Genomic DNA, 26067 nt, shown 5'->3' with positions numbered 1-26067 from the left:
GTCCGGACTTCGCAATGGCTCTGCGCCTCGAGGGTCCGGACGAGCTGCCCGCCGCCTGCCTGTCGCCGTGCGGGCCGCCCAACCCGGCCGAGCTGTACAGCGAGGCGCGGCGCCTGGCGCTCGAGGAGCTGGTGGCGGGCGGCCCCCGTGCCTTCGAGGCCTTCCTGCGAAGAGAGCGCCTGGGCCGCTTCCTGAACCCGGACGAGGTGCGCGCCATCCTGCGGGCGGCCCAGAGGCCCGGTCAGGAGGGCGCGGCGGCGGGGGCCGAGGACTCCTTCGGCTCGTCGCACGACTGCTCGTCCGGCACCTACTTCCCCGAGCAGTCGGACCTGGAGCCGCCGCTGCTGGAGCTCGGCTGGCCCGCCTTCTACCAGGGCGCCTACCGCGGCGCCACGCGCGTCGAGGCGCACTTCCAGCCCCGCGGCGCGGGCGCCGGCGGCCCCTACGGCTGCAAGGACGCGCTGCGCCAGCAGCTCCGCTCCGCGCGGGAGGTGAGCGCCCCGCCTCGGGGCCCGGGGCGGACGGGAGGCCCTCGGAAGAATGGAGCGCGGGGCTGGGTGGTCCCGGGGGCCCCCGACTCGCCCCTTCTGCGTGGCTTCGCTCGGATCACTGATCACTCGGCCGCTCGTTGTGTCAGGGACGTGGGGGGAAGCCGCAGTCCTCAAGGAGGAGCATTGTGGCCGAGGTCCAACTCCTGACATTCACATCCCCTGGGGGAGGGGACCAGAAATACTTCTAGTTCCACATTTTAGTTAAAAGCAAACGAGAGTGCTAATTTTCCTGGCTGCCAGCCAACACTGGATCCCATCTCCTAAGAAGTAAGTGCGTTACCTAGGGAAAAATTCCAGAAAGATTGTACCTAGCGACAACTTTGGGGCTTAGGAGTCTGTTCATTGCTAGTCACCGCCGCGTGTCTTATCTTGTAGAAAGCCAATACATTCCAGTGGTAAACTGAGAATCCTGCCTCTTTCCGTCCTACCATTGACCAGAGAAATTGCTCTCTCTCTCTCTCTCTTTTTAATGCTTATTTATTTGTGTGTGTGTGTGTGTGTGTGAGAGAGAGAGAGAGACAGCGACAGCGAGTTGGGGGAGGGGCAGAGAGAGAGGGAGACAACAGAATCCAAGCAGGCTGCTCAGGCTCTGAGCTGCCCGCACAGAGCCTGATGGGGCTGGAACCCTCCAACCGGGAGATCATGGACCTGAGTGGAAGTCAGACACCCAACCTCCTGAGCCACCCAGGGCGCCCCAGGAAATTGCTCTTTCTGTGAATGAGACAGGCAGATACCCCTGCTTTGGGTCATCTCTCTTCCCAGTGGGTTTTGGTGCTGTTGTCTTGACTCTTAGAATGGGTGGGGTGGGAAATCTCGACTGCAGCAGGGTGCTGGGTACCTAGGGGTCTGCGAGAACGTAGCACCAGGTGAGTGGGGTCGGAGCCGTAGTTAGCTGCCTTAGTCTAGAGCCGTAGTTAGCTGCCACCTTGCTTGCTGACTGGCATAGTGCCCATCTTCCTAGCGGCCACCTGTGCCAGGAACCTGGCAGGTGAAGCCCCAGGCCATGGTTAGACTCAGGGGGGCTGGTACCTGAGTGTGTCTGTGGCTTATGATATCTGCATCATTCTGGCGGAAACAGTCAAGCCCAGGAACAAGCCCGGATTCTCACCAGTGTTCTTGGTGCTGCCTGTTCCTTTCCTGCTGGTGGGGTTGCAGTGGGTAGAGGGTAGTGTGGGCTAGGGCTTTGCTTTTGGGGGAGTAGGTGCAGGCTCCAGCTATGCCTGGTATCAGCCGTGCAGTGCTTTGGGTGTGCTGACGGTCCTTTTGATGGAGCAGACACTTGAGAAGAGTAAGAGGATGGAAAAAGGCCTGATGGTGGGGTGCATTTCCAGGCTTGCCTCCAGGAGGGAATTTGGGCACTTGCAACTTGAGAAAAAGCAACAAATAGGTCTCCGTGAAAGAGAGGAGAATTGCCCTCACCTCTTGCCCAGCTCCACTTCTTAGTGGTAGTGAAGGGATTCTGGAGCTAAGGCCAGAGGGAAAGCTGCCTGTCGACTCATGTGCTGGCCTTAGAAGGGGCTCGAGGCTGGCCCTCAGCCACCCTTTTGTCCTGGGGGCATTCTGTAATACTGGCATTCCAGGGTAGAATGTCCTGCCCTGTTCTGTGCCCCAGTCCAGCCACACACTCACATCTTTGAGATGCTGTATTTGGAACCTGGGCGATTTTAATGGTGAAAGGTGGTACATTACCTTTAGATCAGATTAATATTTTCAGTGTCTCTGCCGGATGCCAAATTGCTCGCTCATTTGGCACCTACCACGTATTGGATGCTGTGCCAGGGGCTAGGGGCCACAGGTGAAGGGCATGATGTTTGCCGGACACTTGAGAGTTGACAGTCTGCTGGTGGAATGGGTGGGGAGGTTGCTACAGATAGAGACATTGGAGGAAGAAAGAAAGCAAGCCTCAGGAGAGGTGGTGACCTTGGATCTGGGTCCAGGAGGATGCGTGGGACTTGCCAGGCCAGAGGGTAGAGACTGGCCCAGAAGTGTGAAAGGACCTGGCATGTTTGGAGGCAGCCAAGTTCCTCACAGCTTGAACAACGAGTAGGCAGGGTTAGTGGTAGAAAGGAGGCTGAAGGGGAGGCTGGAGCCGTGCTTTGCCCGCCAAAGAGCACTGGGGAGCCATTGAAGGTTTTGAAGGAGGAGCATGATCAAATTGGCATTCCTGAGCAGTCATTCTGGTGGGAGCACAAGGGAGCCTGGGTTAGAGAGGGCCGAGGCTGGTGTGTGGGGTGCCTGTAAGGAGGATGCCATAGGGATCTAGCGACGAGAAGAGGGTGTGTGCTAAGGCAGTGCTGGGGAGTTGGGCAGGGGAAGTTTTAATGACAGGACTCGGTCATTCGTTGGCCTGGGAGGGAACAGGAGAATGAGCAAGGCCAAGGAGAACACAGGAGAGGCAGGGTTGGGGAGGACAGAGGTTTTTTTTTTTAGCTTGGTAGGCAGTGAAGCTACAAAATTAGGAGGAAGAACAAGACCGAGAGTGGGGACCCGGTGACGGGTTGGATTTGAGACATGCTAACCTTGAGGCCTCATCCCCTTTACTTTAAAGAATATGATAATGCTCTGCGAAGCAGGTAGTCCCGAGGTAGGTGCGGTTATCTCCACTCCGCAGGTGATGGAGCTGAGGCACGGAGAAGTTAAGTTGCCCGGAGGTCACGTAGCTGGGGAAAGACAGAGCCAGGACTCCCAACTGAAGTACGGCGGCCCTCAGCCCCCGACAGCCCCAGCGCGCCGCCTGGTGCCGTGCAAGGATAAGGCGCTGTCTCCGTCCTCAGGTGGACAGGACCTTATGGGGGTGATATCCTAGGGAGCTCACCGGGTGGCCCCACCAGAGCTGCGGCTCGGGGTAGAGTTGCGCCTTGTGTGCACAGGAGTGGCTGCGTCCTTTGAAGTTCAGTCCCTGGGACAGCAAGGATGCTGACGATGCCGGTCCCGGGCTGTCTCAGGATGAGAGGAAAAGCTGTTACGCATCTGTGTCCTGATGGTAAGCTTGATCCCTTGCAGTAGGTCAGTTTCTGTGCTGAACCCTTTACCTGGATTCTCCCATTGACCCCTCCCACTGTTAGGAGGAGGCCACAGGTAAGAAGATACTAGGCCCAGAGAGGTTAAGTAACTTGCCCAAGATCACAGAGGTAGCCCGTCTGCCTAGCTCCCAAGCCCATGCTCGCAATCTCTGCTCCCCGTGGATTCCCTGGCATGAGAGAGGATTGGCACCTTGGCAGTTTTCAGCGACAGGCTGAAGGTTTTTAACAGTTTCTGAAGATTGGGACTTTTTATTTCCTCCTTACATATCCTATAAACAGGAAAACGACTAGGACGGGACGAATACTTCCTGTCCGTTTCGGGAAGAAGACGGGAGTGGTCAGGATACAGGCCCAAGAAACCAGGGTCACCTGGGAAACGGAGGTGTCTAATGCTAGCTTTGCAGCCTGGACGGAGGGTTTTCGGACAGGTTTCATCCTCACCTGGGACCTGGGCCGCATGCAGGGTGTCTGGCGGGGAGAGGAGAGGCGGGGCAGAAGTGACAAAATGGTCTGAGCGATTCCGCCTGCCTTTCCAGCGAGTTCTTGTCCCAGAGTAGGTGTGACCGGGGCTGTGAGTCTGCCAGGCCCTCCGCTGGCTCAGTTTCTGAGCGCCTTTCAAAGCGTGGGCATCCTGCCACGTGAGTGAGGGACGGCGTTGAAAACACACATGATGTATGTGCGGCCTGGCTTCTGAATGCAGGCTGACTGCTGACCTGGTCGAGCTCCACCAAAGCTGGAGGAAATACTGCTTTGGACCCGAGAGCCAAGATGTTGGCTTCCCGAGGGAATTCTAGAATAATTTTGAACCGAACAGGATTTTTCCCTGACACACCTACTCTGGAGTCTTTCCCTACATTACTGAATTTGTCGAGGAGTCATTTTTCTCTTTGCCTCTGCTGCCCTGTGAATCAGCGTGTGGCTGGGCCCCGCCTCCCCAGGGGTCAGGTGGGAGTGGAGACCTTCCCTGGACGTGCTGCGTGCCCTCACTGGTGATGGGTTTCTGTGCTGGCCCTTGGGGTATCTCTGGGTTTTGAATGGGAGTTCATGGGCAGAGCCCATTCTGGAGGTTCCACACTCCTCAGGCATCCTTCTTACCAGCTGCCCGTGTTCCAGAGAGACACCTGCGCTATGACGCGCCCTGGGGCATCCATTTGATAACCTGAGCATTGGGAGAAGCGTCACTGTGTTGACGAAGAGTCCTGCCAGGAGTGGCTGCTGAGAAATCTGGCCGAGGCCCCTGATGTGCGTGTGGATGTATCAGAGAACTAAGGTGCTCCTGATCTTGTTTAACGCTCCTCTGGGTTTCAGTAGAATCTGTGCAGTGTGATCAAGTTCCTGCTCCGGATGCCCCAGTCAGCCCGGGGCGGGCTTTCTCAGCATCACTCTGCCGTGGATGTTTTGGACCAGATCGCGCTCTGTCTTGGAGGGCTGTCCTGTGCCTTGGGTGCCCAGCAGCCTCCCCGGGCCCCGCCCACCAGACGCCAGAAGCACCATCCCTGGCCAAGAGTCATGATGTTCAAAAAAGTCTCCCGAGGGGGGTTGGGGAGGATAGGGAGCTATTGCTTAAAGGTTATAGAGTTTCTGTTTGGGGTGATGAAAACCTCTTGGAAACAGATAGTGGTGATGATCGCACAACGCGGTGAACGTAATTCATGCCGCTGAAAATACACTTGAAAATGATGAAGATGGCAGATTTATTATCTATTTTACCACAATTCAAAGAAATTGCCAGATGTCCCCTGGGGAAGAAAATTGAGACGTGCTGGCCTAGAAAGCCTGTCTGATGCACAACTTGAGGCTGTGCCTCACCAGACAGGGTGGCTGCTTTTTATCTCTTCCTTTTGGTTTTATGAGTCAGGTGAAGGAGTTTGGAATTGTTAGCCACTTCATTTCTTTCTTTTTATTTTTTTTAAATTTTTTTTAAGTTTACTTATTTTGAGAGAGAGAGAGCATGAGCAGGGGAGGAGGAGGAGGAGGAAGAGAGAGAGAGGGAGAGAGAGATTCCCAAGCAGGCTCTGCACTGTCAGTGCACAGCCCAATGTGGGGCTCAAACTCATGAACTGTGAGATCACGACCTGAGCGGAAATCAAGAGTCAGAAGCTTAACCCATTAGGCCGCCCAGGTGCCCCTATTTTTTATTTTATATTTTTTCAAGTAGGCTCCACGCCCAGTGTGGAGCCCAGTGTGGGGCTTGAACTCGTGACCCTGAGATCAAGACCTGAGTTGAGATCAAGAGTCAGACACTTAACTGACTGAGTCGCCCAGGTGCCCCTCTTTTTTTTTTTTTTTTTTTTTTTAAATTACAGTAAAATACACGCAAGTCGATTTGCCATTTTAACCATTAACTGGCCTTGAGCACACTCACATCGTGTATCCGTCTCCACCATCTGTCCGCAGAATGGTTTCGTGTTCCCTGACAAGCTCTGCCCCCGTGGAACAGCCACTCCCACTCCCTCCTGCTCTCGGTCCTGTAGCCACCTTCTCTGTCGGCCTGTTCCTTCCTTCACTGTTTCCAGCTGGCGTCCATCAGGCAGCAGGGAAGCCACAGGATCGTCCGGATTCCTTTACAGATACAGGATCCGTTCGCTCGCCAAAAAAGTACTGGGTATGCGGGCTTTCTAAAGACACTGATGCAAACGATGTAGCCTCTGGAGGGGAATTTGACCATATGCGGCAACACTTGAGTTGTATTTACGCATCAGCCTAGCAACTCCACGTGTGTGTGTCTGTCCCAAAGATAACACTGGCAAAAATGCATAGACGCGTGTAGCAGGCTGTTTGCGGCACTACTTACCATAGCGAGAGGCTGGGGGAGCTGAGATGTCCTTCAGTAGAACAGATGCGTCCCCAGAGTGGAGTCCCCTGCGGCTCTGAGAAAGCAGTGACTAAGTGTCTAGGGCCGCACCGACCAGTGAAGTCACCGTTAGCCACCAGTGGCAATTTCAATTTATATGCATTCAAATGAAATGTGAAAAACTCAGTTCCTCTGCCTCACGAGCTATATTTCAGGTGTTCAGTCTCCACTGGTGGCTAGCGGCTGCTGTGTAGATGGCACAGACCTAGCACGTTTCCTTCCTCTCAGAAGCTTGCATTGATGAGCACTGCTCTAGAACAGTGTGCATCACATTCTGCCTTGTAATCTACAGGGGGATGTGAACACACACACACACACACACACACACATACATAATACACGTTCTTGTTTATAGCAAACAAGTATGTACATACATGGGCCTAAGGCAGACTTCTTTATATTCAAGAAAATGGAAGAGGAACCAAAAATAGATTGAAATGATTGTAATGCAGAAGGAGGAAGGGAAAGGAGAAAAAGGGAAGGGACAAGGACGGAAGCTAGGTGTCTCTGAAAGCACCCTGTTTTGTAAATCGGACGTCGGAGCCAGGTAAATGTTTTACGTAATTATCAATAACTCAGAATGATAGCCCCCTAATTCCCCCAAGCCCCTCTGGATGCTTTTTCTTTCTGAAAGCCCAGCAGGCATGCGTACTTCACGCTGGGACACGACAGCAGCCACGTGGCTGCCACCGTGGCCCGCGAGCAGTTGGCACACCTTCCCGCCTCCCGGGAGAGCTGCTGTGCCAGGCTGCAGACGGAGGCCACGCCAGCACCTTAGTCCGGCACTTAAATGGTTAATCGTACACTGACAGCCCATGAAACCGAGAGAGACCAACTCGCACAGGCAAGGTTAGGGTCGACCGTGGACATTTGCTTTGTTTCTAAATCCGGAAGATAATGCCAAGTTAACTTAAAAATTTTTTAAGACATTTCAAGGAGATCGTTTCTGTTCTATTTAAAACCTGTAATGAGTGGGGAGAAAAGAGGTCTCTTGTTTTTGAGCGAGACCATGTCCAGAAGAGTAGGTGGGAGAGCACGGGGGACCTGGAGGAAATGGGTTTGAGAGCCATGTGGTCCGCGCGAAGAATCCAGTTGCCGGGCTGGCGTTGGCCACCCCCCCCCCCCCGCCCCGGGCAGGTTGATGCGTCATTGAATGTGCGCAGACCTCTGGCAGAATTCCAAGCGTGTTGCACACGTGTCCTTGCTTTGTGGGTGGGAAGTGAGGGAGACCGTGGCGGACTTGGGGCTAAGACACACAGGCTGCTGTGTGAGGGCTTCCTGTGTGCCAGGAGCCGTCAGGTGCCCTCTCTGGACTGAACCCACTGCAGCCGCTACCGGATCGGCAGTAGTATTTGCAGGCGACAGGAAGCAGTGACACTTAGGTACCGCACCAGCAGGCACGGGGTGCTCGAAAGCGGAGGAGCTGGCTTCCGCGTCAGGTCCGCCTCTACGGCCTGTGCTCCCAAGGTTTCCCGATTTAGTCCGTTCTGGGTTAGTCGGCGGGACCGCCTGCAGAGAGAAGGTGCCCACGTGCTACGGCACTCCAAACTTCCTGAACGTTTGTTCTGTGAGCTGTTTCGTGTTATTAGTAATCATCCTCCGACGGGCTCCATCCCATGTCCTTTGCGAAATATTCCACTGGTCCCTTCAGGATGTATTCCAAGCTCTGTCCCTTGAACACTGAACCTCAGGCTTGTTTGGAGTAATATTTAACCCTCTTCTAATAGGTGGCTCTAGAGTCGCTCAGGCCGGGGTTGAGACTCCACCTCCTGCATTTGTTTAAGAATATCCCTACGAACGAGTCACCTAGCCCCTCCAAGCTTTATTTTCCTCATCCGTAAATCGGAGATAACAATTACTGGTGTTTTGAAATCTCTACATCTCTCTTTAGAGCTTTGGTGCAAGAAAGCAAATGGAAAAGCTCCCAGGTCACGTGAAAAATGAGTAGAGTCTCTGCTTGTCCCCAATACACAATAGCGCAGTGGTTGCTACTGTGTAACTGTGTGTGTCACTCGATCCCTTGGTTTAAATCATCAAGGAGTAGTTGGAGTGACTGTGGCGGTGCTGGGGGGCACCTGTGAGGATGGTGTGGGGCTTGACACAGTCACGGCTGCTCTAGATGTGGCTGGAGATGTGCAGGAACTATGGGGTACCGGGCGGCAGACCAGCCAGCCGGGCTTCTGGTGGCTAGATGTTTCCTCCTGTAATGACTGATGCCCACTTTCCAGATGCGTCTCTCCTTTGTCCATCCCGCATGATATCTCAAGGAGTGACAGCAGGGACCGGTTCCAAGTCTGGGCATCCTTGCAGGGCCCAGAGACCTGTAGCAGGAGCCCCAGCACCTGGGAGACGGGTCCGGCCTTGGAAAGCAGACACTTGGCTGGCCAGCGAATGAGTCCAGGCCATTGCTGAGCTCAGTGAGGAGACTGTCCCTTGAGAGATTTGAGAAGCCCCAGGTCTCGTTGAGTCTGCAGGACTTGGTTGCACGGGGCTGGAGTGGGGAGAGTACAGGAAAGCGGGGTGGGGTCTTGAAGGAGGGAAGGTCATCGTGCTCATTGCTTTCCTGCGCAGGGCTGTGCCTCCGTCGCAAACCTTTCAAGAGTCCCGCTCTAGTAAGAGAGGGAGGGGATGTTGGGTACAGGGGGAAGTTAGGGAGGGAAGCACTTGCACCCACCTTCTTAACACCTCGCGTTCAGATCCAGTTATTTTCAACACCCACAGGAAAGGCTGGGGCTTTAACACCAAATAATGAAACCAATAGCAAATTAGAGACTTACTCACCACCTAACAAAGGTGGCGTTTGTATTGTTTGGTTCAGTGGTGAATCAAAGCCCAGTTTGGCAGGCCCTGCTCCTGGGTCCCTGCCTCCAGCAACCCTCCAGCCCTCTCTAAGCCAGCCAGCTGGGCAGGGTTTTCTGTCCCTCCCACGGGGAGTCTGGGTGCACGTCCATGCGCCGCCTCTGTCCCCCATTGGCCTGGGTTTCTTGAGGACAGGGACGGACCCTGGATGTGTCTTCCTCCAGCTTTCTCTCGTGAGCGCTGCGCTCATTCCTACACGAGTGTGTTCAAAACCTCTGTGGAGGTGTCACCGCGTGGTTTTACCGCCTGGCTCACCTGTCTGTCTCTCAGTCCTGTCCCGCTGCTCCCCATCACGCACACTCTCCGTTCTGGCCACACTGGCCCCTGCCCCTTCATTCCCTGCCTCTTCTGCTGCCACGTGGCTTCAAGACCCTCCCCTTCACTTCTCCCCTGTCAAGACTGCGCCCTTCTTCGTGACTCAGCTCAAAGGCCCTCCCCGCCAGGAATCCTTCTCTGCTCTTGTAAACATTTGAGTGCCTGGAGCGCGTCCACCGCAGCTTGACCGTCTCCTCCCTACCTCCATCCAAGTTCCCGTGATGTGATCGCCTCGTCCGGTGTGTATCATTCGGCCCCCCTGCGTGCGTGTCTTCCTTTTGCGGACAAGTCCGGTGTCTGTCACATTCTGTAGAGCCGTCTTTTCTGCCTGGCCCAGGCTTCGGCCCGCCATAGACTCTGAAGAGGCGCCGGCCGCAAAATGGAACGCCCGTTTCATGCCCGAGCTAAGCCCCTTCTGTCTTTGTCCCCTGCGATCCTGACAGCAGCCCCTTACGTAGACGCTGTTACTGTCCATCTCTTCCAGAGAAGGAAACTGAGGCTCCGCAGCATGCCTCGGGTCACACGGTGGTGAGCTGCAGAGCTGACATCTGTGACCAGGCCTCTCTGCCTTTTGCCCACGATGCTGTGTGACCTGGGGGTGGATACAACTCCAAATAAGATGCATAAAAGCACGTGGGAGGCCGTGAACTTCTCGAGGTGCCACGAGTTCAGAAAAATCACGTGTCCGGGGGGTTGAGGCAAACCCTTTCCCGGGGAATAGCTCGACAGCTGGGGCTTCGTCAACACTGGGGAGGGGCGGGGATAAGTAGCCAGAGAGAAATGGATCTTCCCAGACTCCTCATAGCAGTGACTTCCCGGGATCTGGCCTTTCAAGGTCTCTCCAAGGTCGCCTCCTGGGAGGCGTGACTTGGGGTGTTGGAGACAGAGCACGGGATCTCCTGTTTGTCTCCATTTGCTTCTTGAACACCCACGTCCTTGAGGGGTCATGACTGTCGGGTACTATCTTGAGTCCTCTAGGGTCACAGAGATGAGTCTATCCCATTCCAGGGCCTCCGTCCCCATAGAGGAAGTGAGACCCATAAATAAATTACCTTAACGTTCGAAGAGGAGTTAATATGGTCCTAAGAGACACTAGTTTTCACTGTTGAAGTGAGGAGGAGGGAGACCCCCTTCCGGCCCAGGCTGCTGCAAACCGTGGCCCAGGCAGCCGTGGCCTTAGCTCGGGGCCCCAGCTCTGGCTTGGTGTGCAGAGACTTGTACTGAGCCTGCACATTCTGACACCCCATAGCCTTGGAGGGATTTCGCTGAGGGCCCCACTCTTAAACCTGCAAAGGGTGTCATGAGAGGCTTGGCGGCTGGAGCGATGCCTCCCTGTGGTGAGCTGTCTGGACTGGTGAAGGGAACCCGCGAACAGATACTTGAGGGATTTTTGTACCTAGTGCTTCATGTAACGTAGTCATTCAGTTCTGACCGCATGCCTATTTTGCAGACACAGGACCAGACCTTGGGAACGACTGTAATTTGCTTAGGGCCGCATGGCTGAGGCATCTCGGAACTGTAGTCTGATGCCGAGTGTGGAAGATTGAGCAGCAGGCATGAATGGAGTGCTGCCAGGGAGGAAAAAGGACTGGTCCGAGGAAGCGTGGAGGACAGTGGCTAGGAGGCGATCGGGAGGGTCAGCTGGGCCAAATCCAGATGTGGCCTGAGTGTCTTTGGAGAAGGAGGTGTCTGCGGTTGGGGGCAAACTGATAGTGCAGAAGGAGAAGGGAGGAAGGATCCCGTAGGGTGGGGATCCTTTCCCGGCTCGGAGATGGGCTCCAGAGTCTGGACGGTGCACCGTAAGCTCCCGTGAGCCGACAGCTTGCTCTTCCCTCTGCCTCACGCCATAGGTGATTGCGGTGGTGATGGATGTTTTCACGGACATCGACATCTTCAGGGACCTACAGGAAATATGTCGGAAACAGGGAGTCGCCGTCTACATCCTCCTGGACCAGGCTCTGCTCTCGCAGTTTTTGGATATGTGCATGGACCTGAAAGTGCATCCTGAAAAGGAGAAGGTTTGTGTTCCGTGTTTCCAGTTTCTCCTTAATCAGCAGTAAGACTGAGCATCTGTAACCTACATGATCTACACGATGGTGCGGGATGGGGCGGGGGTTGGATCCCCATGACACGAGAGGCAGCGGAGGCTGTGGCCAAAGGCATTTGTCTGAAATCTCACAGAAAAGAAACCACAGAGCCAGGTTTCAAACCTTGGCCTCCCCTGAACAGCCGGGAGCTCGGCTGTTGGCCGCACGGGGCTGCCTTGGAGGCGCTGCTTTTGACAGTAGCGCCGGCCCGGCCACCGTTGACGGAGCCCCTGCTCTGTCCTTGGCACTGTCCTGGGCTCCTGACAAGTGTTAGGCAACTCCGTCCTCACCGCAGCCCTGCCGGGTAAGTACCTGTTTCAGCGCAGACGTGGTGGCACAGAGAGCCCGGGGTCTGCCGCTGGAAAGGAGCGGGGGTGTGCCTCCCTCGCGGTGGGCCTGCCTCCAGCCCCGTGTTCCTGATCACCGTCACATGCTGCCTCTCCGTTCTCGCTGCTGTAAAATTAGGCTTTTCATGTCCTTTGCTCTGAGCATGACAGTAATGCAAACTGAAGTCTTTAAATGTACGGTTACATAACTCAGCCAGCTTGTTCTCTGTAGCAGAAAGAGGCAAACAGCATCGTCGTATTTGTTATTCATCTTTTTCAATTAAGCAGCTTAATGTGAGCTGTGAGCTTTGGAACTTAATTCATCCACTTGGCTCATCACCTATGTGAGCACCTTCTCTGAGCCACTTAACTGTTCCAGGCGCTGGAAATAAAGCAGTCAGCAAACCGAACAACGCATTGGGCTTCGGTACTATAGGCTGCTTGCAGAGTGGACATCAGCGCACCGCCCCCCCCCCCCCCCCCCGGTTGTCAAGTAATTTGGTTTACAAAATTTGGCTATTCGACTTCCCCCACAGAGTTCTTGGTGGCCGTTTTCCCAAATGGGGAAACCGAGGATCAGGTTGTTGCTAACTTATCACAGCCGCTACAAAGCCAATTCCTGGCGGAGGTAGAATCGGAGCTTGGAGCCAGGATGAAATGAGCCAGCCGTGTGACCCGCACTCGGTTAAAGTACGAGGTCAGGGGGACCCAAGGCAAATGCATGTCAGGCGTGGAAAAGCACGCAGACATTCGGCCTGTGACTGCTTTTACACAGAGCCAGGGGAAGCGATGGAAGATGTGCTGTTTGACTCTGAGGCTCTCTCTGCAACGAGGGCTGTGTGCCAGCAGCAGGAGAATCACAGAGTGGCTCTGGCCACAGCTCTGGTCGTGAGATTGGCTTAGAGACGATCCAGTTATCCAATCCAGCATTATTTACCGACTCGCTTGCACAGTGTTGACTGTTGCCTCGAGGAGGAGTCGAAAGGAAGTCTGTACCTTTGGCCTCAGCAGTTCTTGTAGTGTCTTTTTTTTTTTAAGATTTTAGTTTTTTTTAAGTAATCTCTGCACCCAACATGGGGCTCGAACTCATAACCCTGAGATGAAGAGTCGCATGCTGTACTGACGGAGCCAGCCAGGCGCCCCAATTTTTGTAGTGCTTTGACTTCTTCCTAGAGCAGCACCGTCTTCCCTGGCGGCTTCTCTCAGGACGTGTCTGTTGGTGAGTCTGTACCCTCCCCCAGTGGGGGCTGACATCTGCCGTGCCCTCGCTCTGTGGCTGGTTCTGGACGCTGGGTGTCCTGTCTGTAGGCACTTGGTCACGTGTTTGTGCGTAGGCCCTCAAAAGCGCTTTGACTGAAGTCACAGAGGCCTGTACGACATTTGGGTAAGCACCGACGGAAAAGATGCAGAAAACTACACCTAAATGTGCCCACAGTGACATTTTTGAATGCTTGCTATTACATGTGGATCCTTTGAAACCTGGGTCAGGAATCGGTATCTCCTCCAGGAATCCCCTGCCCCACCTGCTCCAGGTGCACCTCTATGGAAGGTGCTAGTTTCTTTGTTTGTTTAATTTTATTTTGAAATAGTGGGATTTTCAAAGGAATTAGCGGTATAATATAAGGAGTTCCTGAATACTCTTTGCCCAAATTATCTAAATGTTAACGTCTTATAAACCTCTGTGCAAATTTCAAAATTGAGAAATAAATTTGATATAATACCATAATTTACAGACCTTCTAAGTCTCACTGATCATTCCACGAATGCCCTTTTCCTTATTCAGGATCCAACCCAGGACCGAATCTTGCATTGAGTTGTCCTATCTCCTTAGCGTCTTCTCATTTGGAGCTGCTCCGCTGTCTGTCTTTGTGTTTTAGGGTCTTGGTGCTTTGGAAGAACATTAGCCAGTTTTCTGTAGGATTTGGGTTTGTCTGATGCTTCCTCATGGCTAAATTCAGATTGTGTTTTGGTAAGACCACGGAAGTGATGTTATGTCATGCCATGGTGTTTTTTGTTTTGTCTTATGTTTTTATTTTAAAGGAACAGTAGGTTCAGGGTGCCTGGGTGGCTCAGTCGGTTGAGTGTCCGACTTCGGCTCAGGTCATGATCTCGCGGTTTGTGAGTTCGAGCCTCGCGTCGGGCTCTGCTGACATCTCAGAGCCTGGATCCTGCTTTGGATTCTGTGTCTCCTTCTCTCTCTACCCTCCCCGCTCATGCTCCGTCTCTCTCTCAATTCTTTTTTTTTTTTTTTTTTTTTTTTAAATGAAAAGGGAACAACAGATTCACAGAAGTTGCAAAGGTCATACATAGAGGTTTCCATGTGTCCCTCACCCGGTTTCCCCAATGGTTACATCCTATGTGACTTCTAGTACAAAACCACAGCCTGGAATCTGGGGATGGCACAACATGTGTTGACAGTTCTATGCCATTTTATCACATGTGTACACCTATGGAACCCCCCCCTGCCATCAGGATCCAGAACTGTCCCACCACTATCGGGATACAGGACTATTCTATCACCACAACCATCTCCTTGCTCCCATTATGGTCCCATCTGCTCTCCTCTCTGTGCCCTCCTCCTCGTTTTTAACCCCTGGAAACCAGTAATTTATTCCCCATCTCTATAATTTTGTCATCTAGAGAACGTTCTATAAATGGAATCATATAGTATATGACCTATTGAGATTGGCTTTTTTCATTCTGCATGACGCGCTTGAGATCCATCCAAATTATCGTATCAATTGTTAGTTCTTTTCTGCTGCTAAGGAGTGTCATGTGGTGTGGTTGTGCCATAGTTTAACTGTTCACCCGCTGAAGGACTTTAGGATAGTTTCCAGTTTCTTACTATGATGAATAAAGTTGCTGTGAGTGTTTGTGCACAGGTTTTTGTGTGGATGTAGGTTTTCACTTCTCTGGATGATGTCATACCTTGTTTTTTGAATCACGCATTACTTTTCTCTCCCTTAGTCCCTAAAGGTAAGGAACATGCCTGATCCCTCTATTGTCTCAAGGCTCAGCACACGGTAGGGACTTTCTTTGCTTATGGAATGAATGAGAGAATCAAACAAAAATCTTAAGCATTTAATTTGAATTGTGTAAGGTTTCTAAAGGCATAGAGCTGACGCTGTCCTGATTTGCTCCAAATAATGCAGATCGTCTTAGTGTTTTACATACCATCGGATATACATTTATGCGGGTCATTTTACAAGGATGATTACGCACTGTGGGGCCCCAGCGTATTACCGGAGTACCTTTTTGATAAATCCGTAGGAGATGTGACATTGTTGGTGAAGCCACATGTGATGTGAGTGTGTCAGCCTCAGAAGTCCCGTGTTAGAGAAGGCTCGTCCTGTTCCCCATACTGAGGATGGCATGGGGGTAAGTGAGGGTGGGCTGTTAGTCATTACTGATGCAGTCAAATAAGAGAGTAGGAGAAATATCAGCTTAGCTTCCTTAAGCCTTCGCTAAAATGCTATTTATTATTAGTGTGTTTTCTTTGCTGATTTTATCCCCCACATTCTGTTTCAATGTCATTTCTTGGATTCTGGCGTGTCAAAGAACGAGTGGCTCTTCTTTGAGAGCACATGTACCCGTGAACCAAGAGTCTCACAAGTCCGTGTGAGAACAGGGCACACGAGAAGACGGACCAAGTGAAGTGACATTCGTCGAGTCCCGAGAACCGCTGGCTAGTGTGCGTGTGTGCCGTTACCGAAGGGGACAGGGGACCGCTCCTTTGCCACCTAGTGCGTCTTTTCGGGAACTGTAGACCAAGCCCTCTGTCGTTTGCTCACTGGCCTGTGTGTTTCTTTTTCCCCTGTTCCCCGCCGACAGCTGATGACCGTCCGGACTATTACCGGAAACACTTACTATGCGAGGTCGGGGACTAAGATAGTTGGGCAGGTTCACGAGAAGTTCACACTGATTGATGGCATTCGCGTGGCTACAGGCTCCTATAGGTAAGTCTCTAGCCTGCCCGTGCTTGTGACTCTGAACTTTGCAGTGGGTGCATGCTGGATAAAGGAAAAGCTGCTTTTCCTCTCAACGTGAGCCTCCGTGGCCGGGCGTTCTGGTAGGTGTGCATCTGTGCGTGTGAGGACGTCAGTCCGAGTGGCCTTTTGCAGGAGGTGGTTGGGGGACGGGTCACCTCCCCTGCCCTGGGGGGCCACGAAACTAAGGCGTGGATGTTGAAACTTGCCTGGAGCCTCTGCCAGGCCTGCGGTGGCCAAACTGGGGTTACCGGTGACAGGAGCAGTCTCAATTCCTGTTCCTTGGTCCCCCCCGCCCCTTGTCCCTGTTCGCTTGCAGATAAGGGTCATCACAGGTCTCAGCGTCAGTGTGGAGGGCAGAGCCGAAGCTGTTACCTTATGCTTAAATCCTTCACCTTCCGTCAAGCCTTGTAACTTAGTGCTTTAGTCTAGAAAGTACTGATCCAGGTTTCTGGCCCCACCTTTGAAGTCTGAACTTGGCAGTGGTATCTTACGGTAGAGTGTCGTCGAATAGAGGGCGCAGATGATTGGATCATTGATTTTCACGAATCTCCAGAAGTTAAGATGCACCGTGTTTACTTACGTGGCTCCAATGGCAGTGTGTCTGTGCGTTCGATCGTCTGACGGTGTGTGTGAGGCATGTCTTGAGTTTAAAAAAGAAAAACTCATTTTTGGAGAAACGCGCATTCCCGAGTGATGATTGTGTCAGCCCTGGCAGATGTGCAAAAGGTTGTGGAAGCTGAGGGGGTCAGATCAAGAAACTCTTGGTGCCTTTCTTTTCAGACAGTACCATCATTGCTCAGAACAAAATTCACACTTCCTCGAGACTTCCTTTCATGAGACGTTTATAAATAACAGGAGGAGACTAGATTTTCACCCGAAGCAAGCTTTATCTGCGTATACAAACTTAGTCCCAAATGGTTTTTGGCCATCCTGAAATATCAAATATAAAAATTACCCTCTGCAAATGAGATATGCTACCATTGAGGATGATGATGATAGGTTTTTTTTTAAGTCTATTTATTTTGAGTGAGTGAGAGACAGAGAGAGAGAGAGAGAGAGAGAGAGAGAGAGAGAGAGAGAGAGTGAGTGGGGGGGGGGGCAGAGAGAGAGGGAGACAGAATCCCAAGCAGGCTCCGCATTGTCCGCATGGAGCTTGATGCAGGGCTCGAACTCACAAACCATGAGATCGTGACTTGAGATGAACCCAAGAGCTGGTTAACCAACTGAGTCACCCAGATGCCCCGAGGAGCATAGCTTCTATTTGTTGACGGTATTTTATACTCCTGGTGTTGGATAGGTGTCTTGTTTGCATGATCTCATTGAAGGTTTTCAGAACCTTTCTTCTGGGGCTTTGAAGGCACTTCTCAAGGTAGAGACAGAGCTGACACTGTGTTTCATGATCTCTCATTTAAAACATCCTATTCCTTTTTAAAAATTTGTTTAATGTTTATTATTTATTTTTGAGAGAGAGGGAGACGGAGTGCAAGCGGGGGAGGGGTAGAGAGAGGGAGTTACAGAATGCGAAGCAGGCTCCAGGCTCTGAGCTGTCAGCACAGAGCCTGACACGGGGCTCGAACCCACAGACGGGGAGATCACGACCTGAGCTGAAGTCGGGCTAAAGTCGGATGCTTAACCCACTGAGCCACCCAGGTGCCCATAAAACATCCTATTCCTGATACAAACTTCTTTATCAGTGGGGTGATCGGGAGTGCAGAAAGCTAGCTCAAACTACTTTATGCAAAATAGAATTTATTGAGTTCCATAACTTGGGAGTGTAGAAAGGTGCAATTGGTTTTCAGTTCATCTTGACCTGGAGGGCGTACATTGATCAGAATATTGTCCCCTGGTCCTGCTTTTTTTCTGGTTGATCTTTATTCTCAGTCACGCTCTCCCTTTGAAGGCAAGGTCCAGGCTTACTTACGTAGCCTTTAGTATCTCTCCCAAAGAGAGAGACTTTCTTTCTGCCTGCACTGGCATCAGTCCTTGAAGAATTACTTGGTCCTAGCTAGGTCGCGTGCCCATCCTGGGTAGGTCCCTGACCCAAGTGGGTGGGATACTCTGGTCAGCGTGGGTCATATGTCCGCCCCATTGTGATTGCAGGAAGTGTCTAAGAAGGCTGGGGTGGATGGGGTTCTATTACTAGAGGAAGAAGGATGCCTGACAGGCAGGGCACATGGCCACTAATCTGCCCTGAATGTGCTACTGTCCCCATTGAAAATGGCAGCACTGGCAGCACCTGGGTGGCTCGGTTAAGTGTCTGACTTTGGCTCAGGTCACGATCTCACTGTTTGTGAGTTGGAGCCTCGCGTCAGGCTCGCTGCTGTCAGCACAGAACCCACTTCGAATCCTCTGCCTCCCTCTCTCTCTGCCCCTCCCCCGTTTGCTCTTTCTCTCTCAAAAATAAATAAACATTAAAAAAAAGAAAAAGAAAAAGAAGGGGCACCTGGGTGGCTCATTTGGTTGAGCTTTCAACTTCAGCTCAGGTCACGATCTCACGGTTCCTGAGTTCAAGCCCCACATTGGGCTCCGTGCTGGCAGTGCAGACCCTGCTTCGCATTCTGTCTCTGTCCTTCCCCTGCTTGCACTTTCTCTCTCAAAATAAATAAATGAAAATCTTAAAAAAGAAAGGAAGAAAATGGCAGCATGGGAGCAGGTAGTAAGGAGCACTGCACTAACAGTCCTTACGTCCTGGGGTCTAGTCTGCAGTCTAGACCAGCTTCCCGCTGGGACATCACTGGCTAGTTTCATCACTTCTAAAATCAGGGTGCTTGCCTAAATCTTTTTGAAGCCCTTTCTAGTTTGTAGAAACGCTGAGGCTGTGGATGTCTAAGTCTCAGTGTGTTGGTTAAACAGTTGGCCTTTTTCTTTCTGTTACCGCATACATACGTTATGTATGGGGTTGGGGTGTTGAATTTACACTGAATGGTGGGTATGCTGTCACCAGAGTTGTGACTCCTGGAGCAGGATATCTAGGCTTTATTGTTCATTTTGACAGTGAGTAAACTAAGAGTGCTCATGCTTACCAGCTTCTGTTTGTTTGTTTTTAATCCTTAAGTTTTACGTGGACAGATGGCAAATTAAATAGCAGTAACTTGGTCATTCTGTCTGGCCAAGTGGTTGAACACTTTGACCTGGAGTTCCGAATCCTGTATGCACAGTCGAAGCCCATCAGCTCCAAGCTGCTGTCTGACTTCCAGATCAGCGGCAAGTTTGACCATCTAGTGGACAGTAAACCCCTGTCTAAGGAGCTCACGTTGGGCGGCCTGCTGCGCCTGCGGCTGTCCCGGCTCTCGAGCACCCCCAAGAAGGCTGAGCTGGGGTGTGAGGCCCCCGCTGAGGGCAGGGCGGAGGCCAGGCACCAGAACTGCGAGTCCTCCACCGTCGGCGATGGGGACGATGTCATCAGCTGCCAGGACAGACCACAGGGCGGGAGGAGGACGACCGACGCGGCCACCCAGACGGAGCCAGGAGAGGAGGTTCCAGCAGTGAGCACGAGCGACGCGGGGACACAAGCCAGCGTCACCACGGCATGTGCCGGGACCCAGACCACGGTCACCACCAGGGTCGCGAGCTCCCAAGCTGCGGTTCGGTCCGCGTCGGCCACCACCCAGACTGACGTGGACGAGAATGTTCTCTTTTCTCAGGGCACCCAGTCTAAAGAAGGGTCACCAGTGTCCAGGATGTCTGTGTCCAGATCTCCCAGTTTGAGGTCTTCCTCCTCTCTGTCTTCGCAGGGCTCTGTGGCGAGCTCCCTGGGCTCCCAGACGTCCAGCAGAGCCCCTGACTTTGTCCCCGCTGGACACGCCAAGTACTGGGGCGCCCCCCACTTGGATCTGTGCTTGCGAGACTCCTTTAGGAACTTGAATCAAGAGCGCCAGTTTCACTTTGCTGGTATCAGGTCCCGGCTCAACCACATGCTGGCCATGCTCTCCAGGAGAACATTCCTTGCTGAGAACTACCTCGGTTTTCATTCCGGAAACGTTGCCAGAGCATCGGTGAATCTCCTGGCTGAGAGAGACACCGCGCTGTATCCCTCCTACCAGTGACTGCTCGGCGTTCAGCGCCTCCTGGTTCCATCAGGTGCGCGGTGCTGATCCACCGAGCACCCTGCTTTACAGTTTGTTCGCCTGATCTTTGGTCCCCCGCTCGTCTCTGAATTCTATAAACTGCACATTATTTTATGTGCTTTTATCCTGTTCTTGTCATGTATAAACCAGGCGTTGGCTTTATGGTCGAAACACTATGGGTACAATTTCTTTGCACGACTTTAATATTGATATCTCTTAAAGAGAGTGTTTAGGGGTTCTCAGGCTCATTCAGGTGAGAGATAAAATGGGTGCTGTGTTTTTTTAGATTTGTGTGCTCTTCTGTTTTAGAGATTTGAACACTAGGTCTTATCAAAATCCTGTTTAGAGAAAACTTTCTTATTGTCTGTCTCTTCTTCAGGGTATCTGTGTTCTTAGGATTAAATAAATACAACCAACTTGTGTTTGGTGATGGCTTGAGTGTTATTTTTCCCCGCTGACACTTTTCTTTTTAACCCTAGGAGTGTGTCACAAGTAAACGCACATAACAGCTATTTCTGCAGAATTTTTTAATAGTGTTGGGGTGGGGAAGAAGTAGATGACCCAGATTGTTAAGAGAAAATACCCACTTAAAAGTTAGAAGACCTAAAGTAAGTTTCAGGGTCATGCCTTCCTTAGGGATAGGAATGTTGGCGTTACTAGCCGTATAGTTTGAATGAGGGAACTTGCCAGGACCTGCAGGTCTTTTCATGTGCTCTGCTTGTCTTTTCTTGAAAGAAAAAGCTTGAGCCCTTTAGACAAGGACCTTGGTTCTTTGCTTCTCTGCCAAAGGCGGCCTTAGTGTGCATTCCCGGATTCATCCCTGATATTAACTCTAGTGGCCCCATGGGCCCCATTTCATCAGATGGGTGTACTGACATTGATTTAGCAATCTAATATCCTGTAGTAGGGGCAGAAGAGGACACTGACAATTATCCCAGATTCCTAGTTCGGTGGCAGGCGATGCAACTGGTTTCTACACCCTGCTAATCAGGATTGGTATGGCTGTGGAATCCTGTTTTTGTCCAGTCTCATTTGTGTGGACAGACCAGAGGAAGAGAATTCAGAGGTGGCTTCCTCCTTCTGATTTGGTCAAAGCAGCAGAGATCTGTAATAAGGGAGGGCGTTGTCTGCCACGTCGGCACGTTGCCGATGCAGCCGGTCATGAGCGCGCCTGCAGATTTTCATGCATGCACCAGGCCTCCCTTATGCTCACCAGGTTATTTGCTGGATTCGTGCCTTAATCTGGGCCGTGAAGCCAGCCAGCCAACCGGTTCCCGTCCGATTGTAAACAACTCAGGCCCAAGCCTCACACAGACATAGTGCTGGTTGAAACCATTTGCAGCTTGAAAGAATTTCCTATATGCTCTCTTTGACCCTCGCAACCAAGTCGTGGCTGGACAGCTGTTATTCCCAATAAACAGGCAAAGAAACTGAAGCTCAGGTAAAGTGGCGTATTCTAGGTCACAAGGCTGATAAAGGCAAGGAACACAGGTTTTCAGATTCTGAGTCTGGTACTTGGTTGTACCACTGTCTGTCTGCAGGGAGCGTAGAGGCATTACAGGGTGTACCTTGGGAAATGCAGTTAATACCCTGATGAATTCAGAGTTAAAATTTAACCTGAGTAACAAATGTAGGCACATTTGAAATTTCAACTCAGTGTGTTCTAAGGAACTGCTGATAGGCGTTCATAAAAAAGGCTGTGCACCGGGATAATTGATGATAACTGAGTTTGGGAATTGATGGATCAAATAAATTTACATGGGATGACTCAAGAGTTTTGAGAGAGGTGATGATCCCGGTGATTTTCTCAGAGGAGGGCAGGTATGTGGCCCATGACAAACTTATCTGCCCACAGAGTCCTCTTTCTGTGGAGTCGGACCCCAAACCATTATTCTCTGAAGGTGTTGCCAATGATTAGAAATTAGAACAAGAGAAATATGGGATCCCAAGAAAATGGCCAGGTTTCTTGGAGTAAAGCTTTTCTGGCACTTGAGCGTGGAAAGATCATTCCAGGGCAGAGCGTGTCAGGGTGAGGTCTGAGGACCACCTGCATCAGAGTGAGCTGGGTCCTTGTTTCCAATGTCCGTTATTGGCCCTGCTCCCAGGGGAGGGGAGGGTGACTAGGGCAGACTTTTGGTACAAAATATTTGTTGCCCCTTCTGCGAGAGAATTATTATTTCCTCATCTAATGGCAGACTTAGCCATTGCAAATTTGGCTGTAAATATTTCAGAATATCTGTCTAAAAGATCAAAACAAAAAACAGCTCCCTTTCAAAAACCACAATACCACCAAGATCGTACCTGAACAGCTTTAAAAATTTCCCGGTATCATCAAACGGTGTTGAAATTCAGTTGTCTTATTTTCTCCTTGCTGATTTGTTTGAAATTAGAGATCCATACAATTTTAAGGTCAACCCAATTGGATTGCAGGGTCGACATTCTTTTGAAAAACTTAAGGAGTCAACTGGAGAGCTGGCCACCCCACCCCTGTAGGCAGTTGGGTTGGGGAGTATTTATCTTTTACTAAGGGAACTTGAGGTTACTCAGAAGAAAACCTAGGGTACAGATCATGTAAAGGAAAAATTACATGAAGAAGCCCAAGGGTGGATGGGAATGAGGTTACGTGTGCGTGCCATAACGACCAGCACACTCCCTTTGGCAGGCCACATGTTTACCTTTAAGCTTCTCGATAGCTGAGACAGAGAGAGAAACCTGGTCAGATCCACCATTCACAGCGTCCGTAAGATTAAATTCGAGTTCAGGAATAATTCTTGCGACTAAGATAAGGTAAGAATTTTTCACAAGGACCCTCCTATACAGATGATACTGGGGGAGGCACCTGGCTGGTCCCGTCAGAAGAATGTGTGGCTCATGATCTTGGGGTCGTGAGTGCAAGCCCCACGTTGGATATAGAGATTACTTAAATAGATAAGTAAACTTAAGAAAAATGATACTGTGGGGACACCTGGATGGCTCAGTCAAACGTCTGACTTCAGCTCGGGTCATGATCTCACGGTCTGTGAGTTCGAGCCCCGCGTCGGGCTCTGTGCTGACAGCTCACAGCCTGGAGCCTGCTTCGGATTCTGTGTCTCCCTCTCTCTCTGCCCCTCCCCCACTCACACTCTGTCTCTTTCTCAAAAATAAAAAAAACATTAAAAAATTTTTTTCTAAGTGATACTGTGAAGAATTTGGATAATAATGCCCTGATGATAAACCCCACGACAGATACTTTGAGGTGTGCCCAGACACTGAACGCACCAGGGCAGTTGCCGAAAGCTTTAGTGAATTGAATGTATTCAGACACTCTATGAGAATACGCCCCAGTTTGCTTGGCAGAGTTCCAGTTTATGTCTGTAGATCCCCACCCCCTTTCAGTCCCAGAAGTGTCCCAGCTTGTACAATAAAGCATACGGTCTTCCTATCTTGAAAGCACCTGGTAGGTCTAAGGAGGCCTTCCCCAGCGCATCCAACTGCGTAGATGTGGATCGTCCCTCAGGCCAATGTGACAGTCATTCCCCTGATAGCTGAATCTCTTTCCTAGTGGATCTCCACACCTCTGTACCCAAATCCTCGGAGCTAAGTAACACTTTTGCTTATGCTAATACATGCGTGAACTTGTTCATTTGTGTGCAAGCCAACAAACCAGACAGATTTACATAAGTTACAAATTGCAGAGGGCTGCACTGAGACCCAGGGGGAAATCCCAGTACCATGCAATTCTGCAAAGAACGACCTCTTTTCGGGCTGGAGCAAAGCTCTTTCTGATCTGGCTTTGGGGAGGAGACCCAGGGCAGTTAGGACTTTTTCTCAGAAGCCAAGAGTTCTAACACACGAATGCATGGATGGTGTGATGGACATCTGTTATTTTTGCTTCCTTCAATCCACCTCTGATAATTTCATCCTGAGATTTCCCTCTGAGGAACCATTCTGCTTCCAACTCTCAGTCCATGTGGTTCTGGTGAAGCTGACCACAGCCACAGCTGACTTGGGGTGGAGCTAATGACCGAGGTTCAGGCCACTCAGAACATCATATTCCGTGGTCCTGGTGATTGGTTCAGGGATGGAAACACAGTCAGATACTATTTTTTTATTTGAGAGAGCGGGGGAGAGAGAGACAGCGCAAGCAGGAAGGGGGAAAGGGGACAGAGGAAGGGAGGAACAGAATCGTTAGCTGGCTCTATGCCAAGCATGGAGCCCAACGGGGGGATTGATTCCAGGACCTGGAATCATGACCTGAGCCAAAATCAACAGTCGGTTACTTAACGGGTTGAGCCATCCAGGCGCCCTGGCACAGAGAAACTTCTTAACATATCCATGACACGTGGTTTTGAAGAATATTATCTTTCTGGAAAAGCAATTATTCACAAGTTACACAATATACCATGTAACAAAATGATCAACTTTCATGGAATTGTTGGCAATGAACTAAATTCTGGATGCCATCTCAAGAAGCAAGTTTTAATTTTAGAGTAGTTATTTTAAGGCCAATCTTTCTGAAAATAGTTAAGAAGAATAAGATAGTCTATTAAAACACTCCTAGTTTGTGACAATAAAACCACACCATCGGCATCTAGGTTATTACTTAGGTGTTTCCTCTAAAAGAAGTTTGTGAAAGCAAAACAACCCATTAGGGACAGTCGGGCTTTGAGAACTTTCTGAGGCCGATGAACTAATTCTCATCTAGGAGAGCTAAGCTCTAATGGTTTTAAATGGCCCATGTGGGTGAAAAACCACTGGCTTGGGAATTAGAAAGCCTGAATTCTAGTTTCAGTTCTGATGCTAAAATTAGCTCATTGGGTCTGACCAAGTCCTTTTAATCTCCAAGAGCCAAGGTTTTTTTTTTCTTCAATAAAACAAAGAATTTAGGCTACATGTCTCCTCTAGCTTTAAGATTATGATCCAGTAATTTGGGAATGGCCAATCTACTGCCTCTTTGTAAATAAGAAGACTTCTTCATGTAAGTCAGAGTGATTTCTAAAATATAGAAATAATAAAAAGTGGCTTTTATTTCATTTTCCCTTGTATTCATGTATAAACCCCTCCTTCTATACTTTGGCCCTTAGTGAAAATAAAAGAAGGAAGGATCAATGACATGAAGAATTAAAACTAAGTATAAAGCACGGCGTTCACCTGTACATGATTCAACAGGTGCTTTGTTACTGGGCTATGAGTATGAATGTGACAGGATCTTTATGAAGCTCTCCATGTTAACAGTGGAGGCAAATTATAGTTCAACTAAACAAGTGTTAACACAATAGTGAACACACTGGTTCTGAGTCCAGAGGAGGAAGGCTTAAGCCAGTGAATTTATTCTTAGAGCTGGCCTGTATATTTTTATTTTATTTTTTAAAAGTTTGTTTATTTAGAGAGAGAGAGAGACGGAAGGGGCAGGGAGAGAGAGAGAACCCCAGGCGGACTCTGCACTGTCAGCACAGAGCCTGATGCAGGGCTCAAACTCAGAAACAATGAGATCCAAACCAAGAGACTGATGCTCAATCGACTGAACCACCCAGGTGCCCGTATATTTTAAAGATGAATAAAGAGTTCTTGGCAGAGAGATTATCATGTATTGAACCCTATTTTTATTACTGTGGAAATAAATCAAAGGGGATATTTGGAAAATGAATATAGGTATGTAAATTCTGATGTATTTTTTCCCCCTGGTGGATTTGCTCTATTTGAGTTAATGAGAACCAACATTGAATGCTTATGTCTTACACTGTTAGGTATTTTACATGTTATGTCATTTAGCAGAACCTTTAACTCATTTTACATGATTAGATTATATTACAGCTAGGCTGGAGCAAATGGCAAAATTAGGATTCCAAATCATATCTACTATCTCCAAAGCTCTTGGTCTTTCCATGACTCTGCCATTTCTCATAAATGCAGAATTTTCTTCACAGCTCTAAAGATGCATAAATTCTGAGGCCTATCCCTTCCTATTAGTTGCCAACCCATAAAATATTTCTTCTCTTCTTTGGGCTAGCGGAATC

At 50.4% G+C, this 26067-nt stretch overlaps 1 protein-coding gene across 1 annotated transcript; it reads left to right on the top strand.

Moving 5' to 3' along the window:
* Nucleotides 1-8: 8 nt before the first annotated feature.
* Nucleotides 9-20498, top strand: FAM83D (family with sequence similarity 83 member D). Its single transcript, XM_030309602.1, has 4 exons — nucleotides 9-491; nucleotides 11453-11620; nucleotides 15847-15971; nucleotides 19060-20498. The coding sequence occupies exons 1-4, from the start codon at nucleotides 15-17 to the stop codon at nucleotides 20048-20050; spliced, it is 1761 nt and encodes a 586-aa protein (XP_030165462.1). The 5' UTR covers nucleotides 9-14; the 3' UTR covers nucleotides 20051-20498.
* The last annotated feature ends 5569 nt before the right edge of the window (nucleotides 20499-26067 follow it).

Source organism: Lynx canadensis, chromosome A3, assembly GCF_007474595.2.
Source record: "Lynx canadensis isolate LIC74 chromosome A3, mLynCan4.pri.v2, whole genome shotgun sequence".
NCBI classification, from domain to species: domain Eukaryota; kingdom Metazoa; phylum Chordata; class Mammalia; order Carnivora; family Felidae; genus Lynx; species Lynx canadensis.
Note: the sequence above shows the minus strand (reverse complement) of the source record. Positions and strands in the feature narration are given on the sequence as shown.

What these genes read in the sequence shown, in the direction of transcription:
- FAM83D (XM_030309602.1), top strand. Translation starts at nt 15, where the DNA reads ATGGCTCTGCGCCTCGAGGGTCCGGACGAGCTGCCCGCCGCCTGCCTG. An exon ending in AGCTCCGCTCCGCGCGGGAG is followed by an intron (nt 492 to 11,452) that starts GTGAGCGCCCCG and finishes CTCACGCCATAG; the next exon opens with GTGATTGCGGTGGTGATGGA. An exon ending in TGCATCCTGAAAAGGAGAAG is followed by an intron (nt 11,621 to 15,846) that starts GTTTGTGTTCCG and finishes CCCCGCCGACAG; the next exon opens with CTGATGACCGTCCGGACTAT.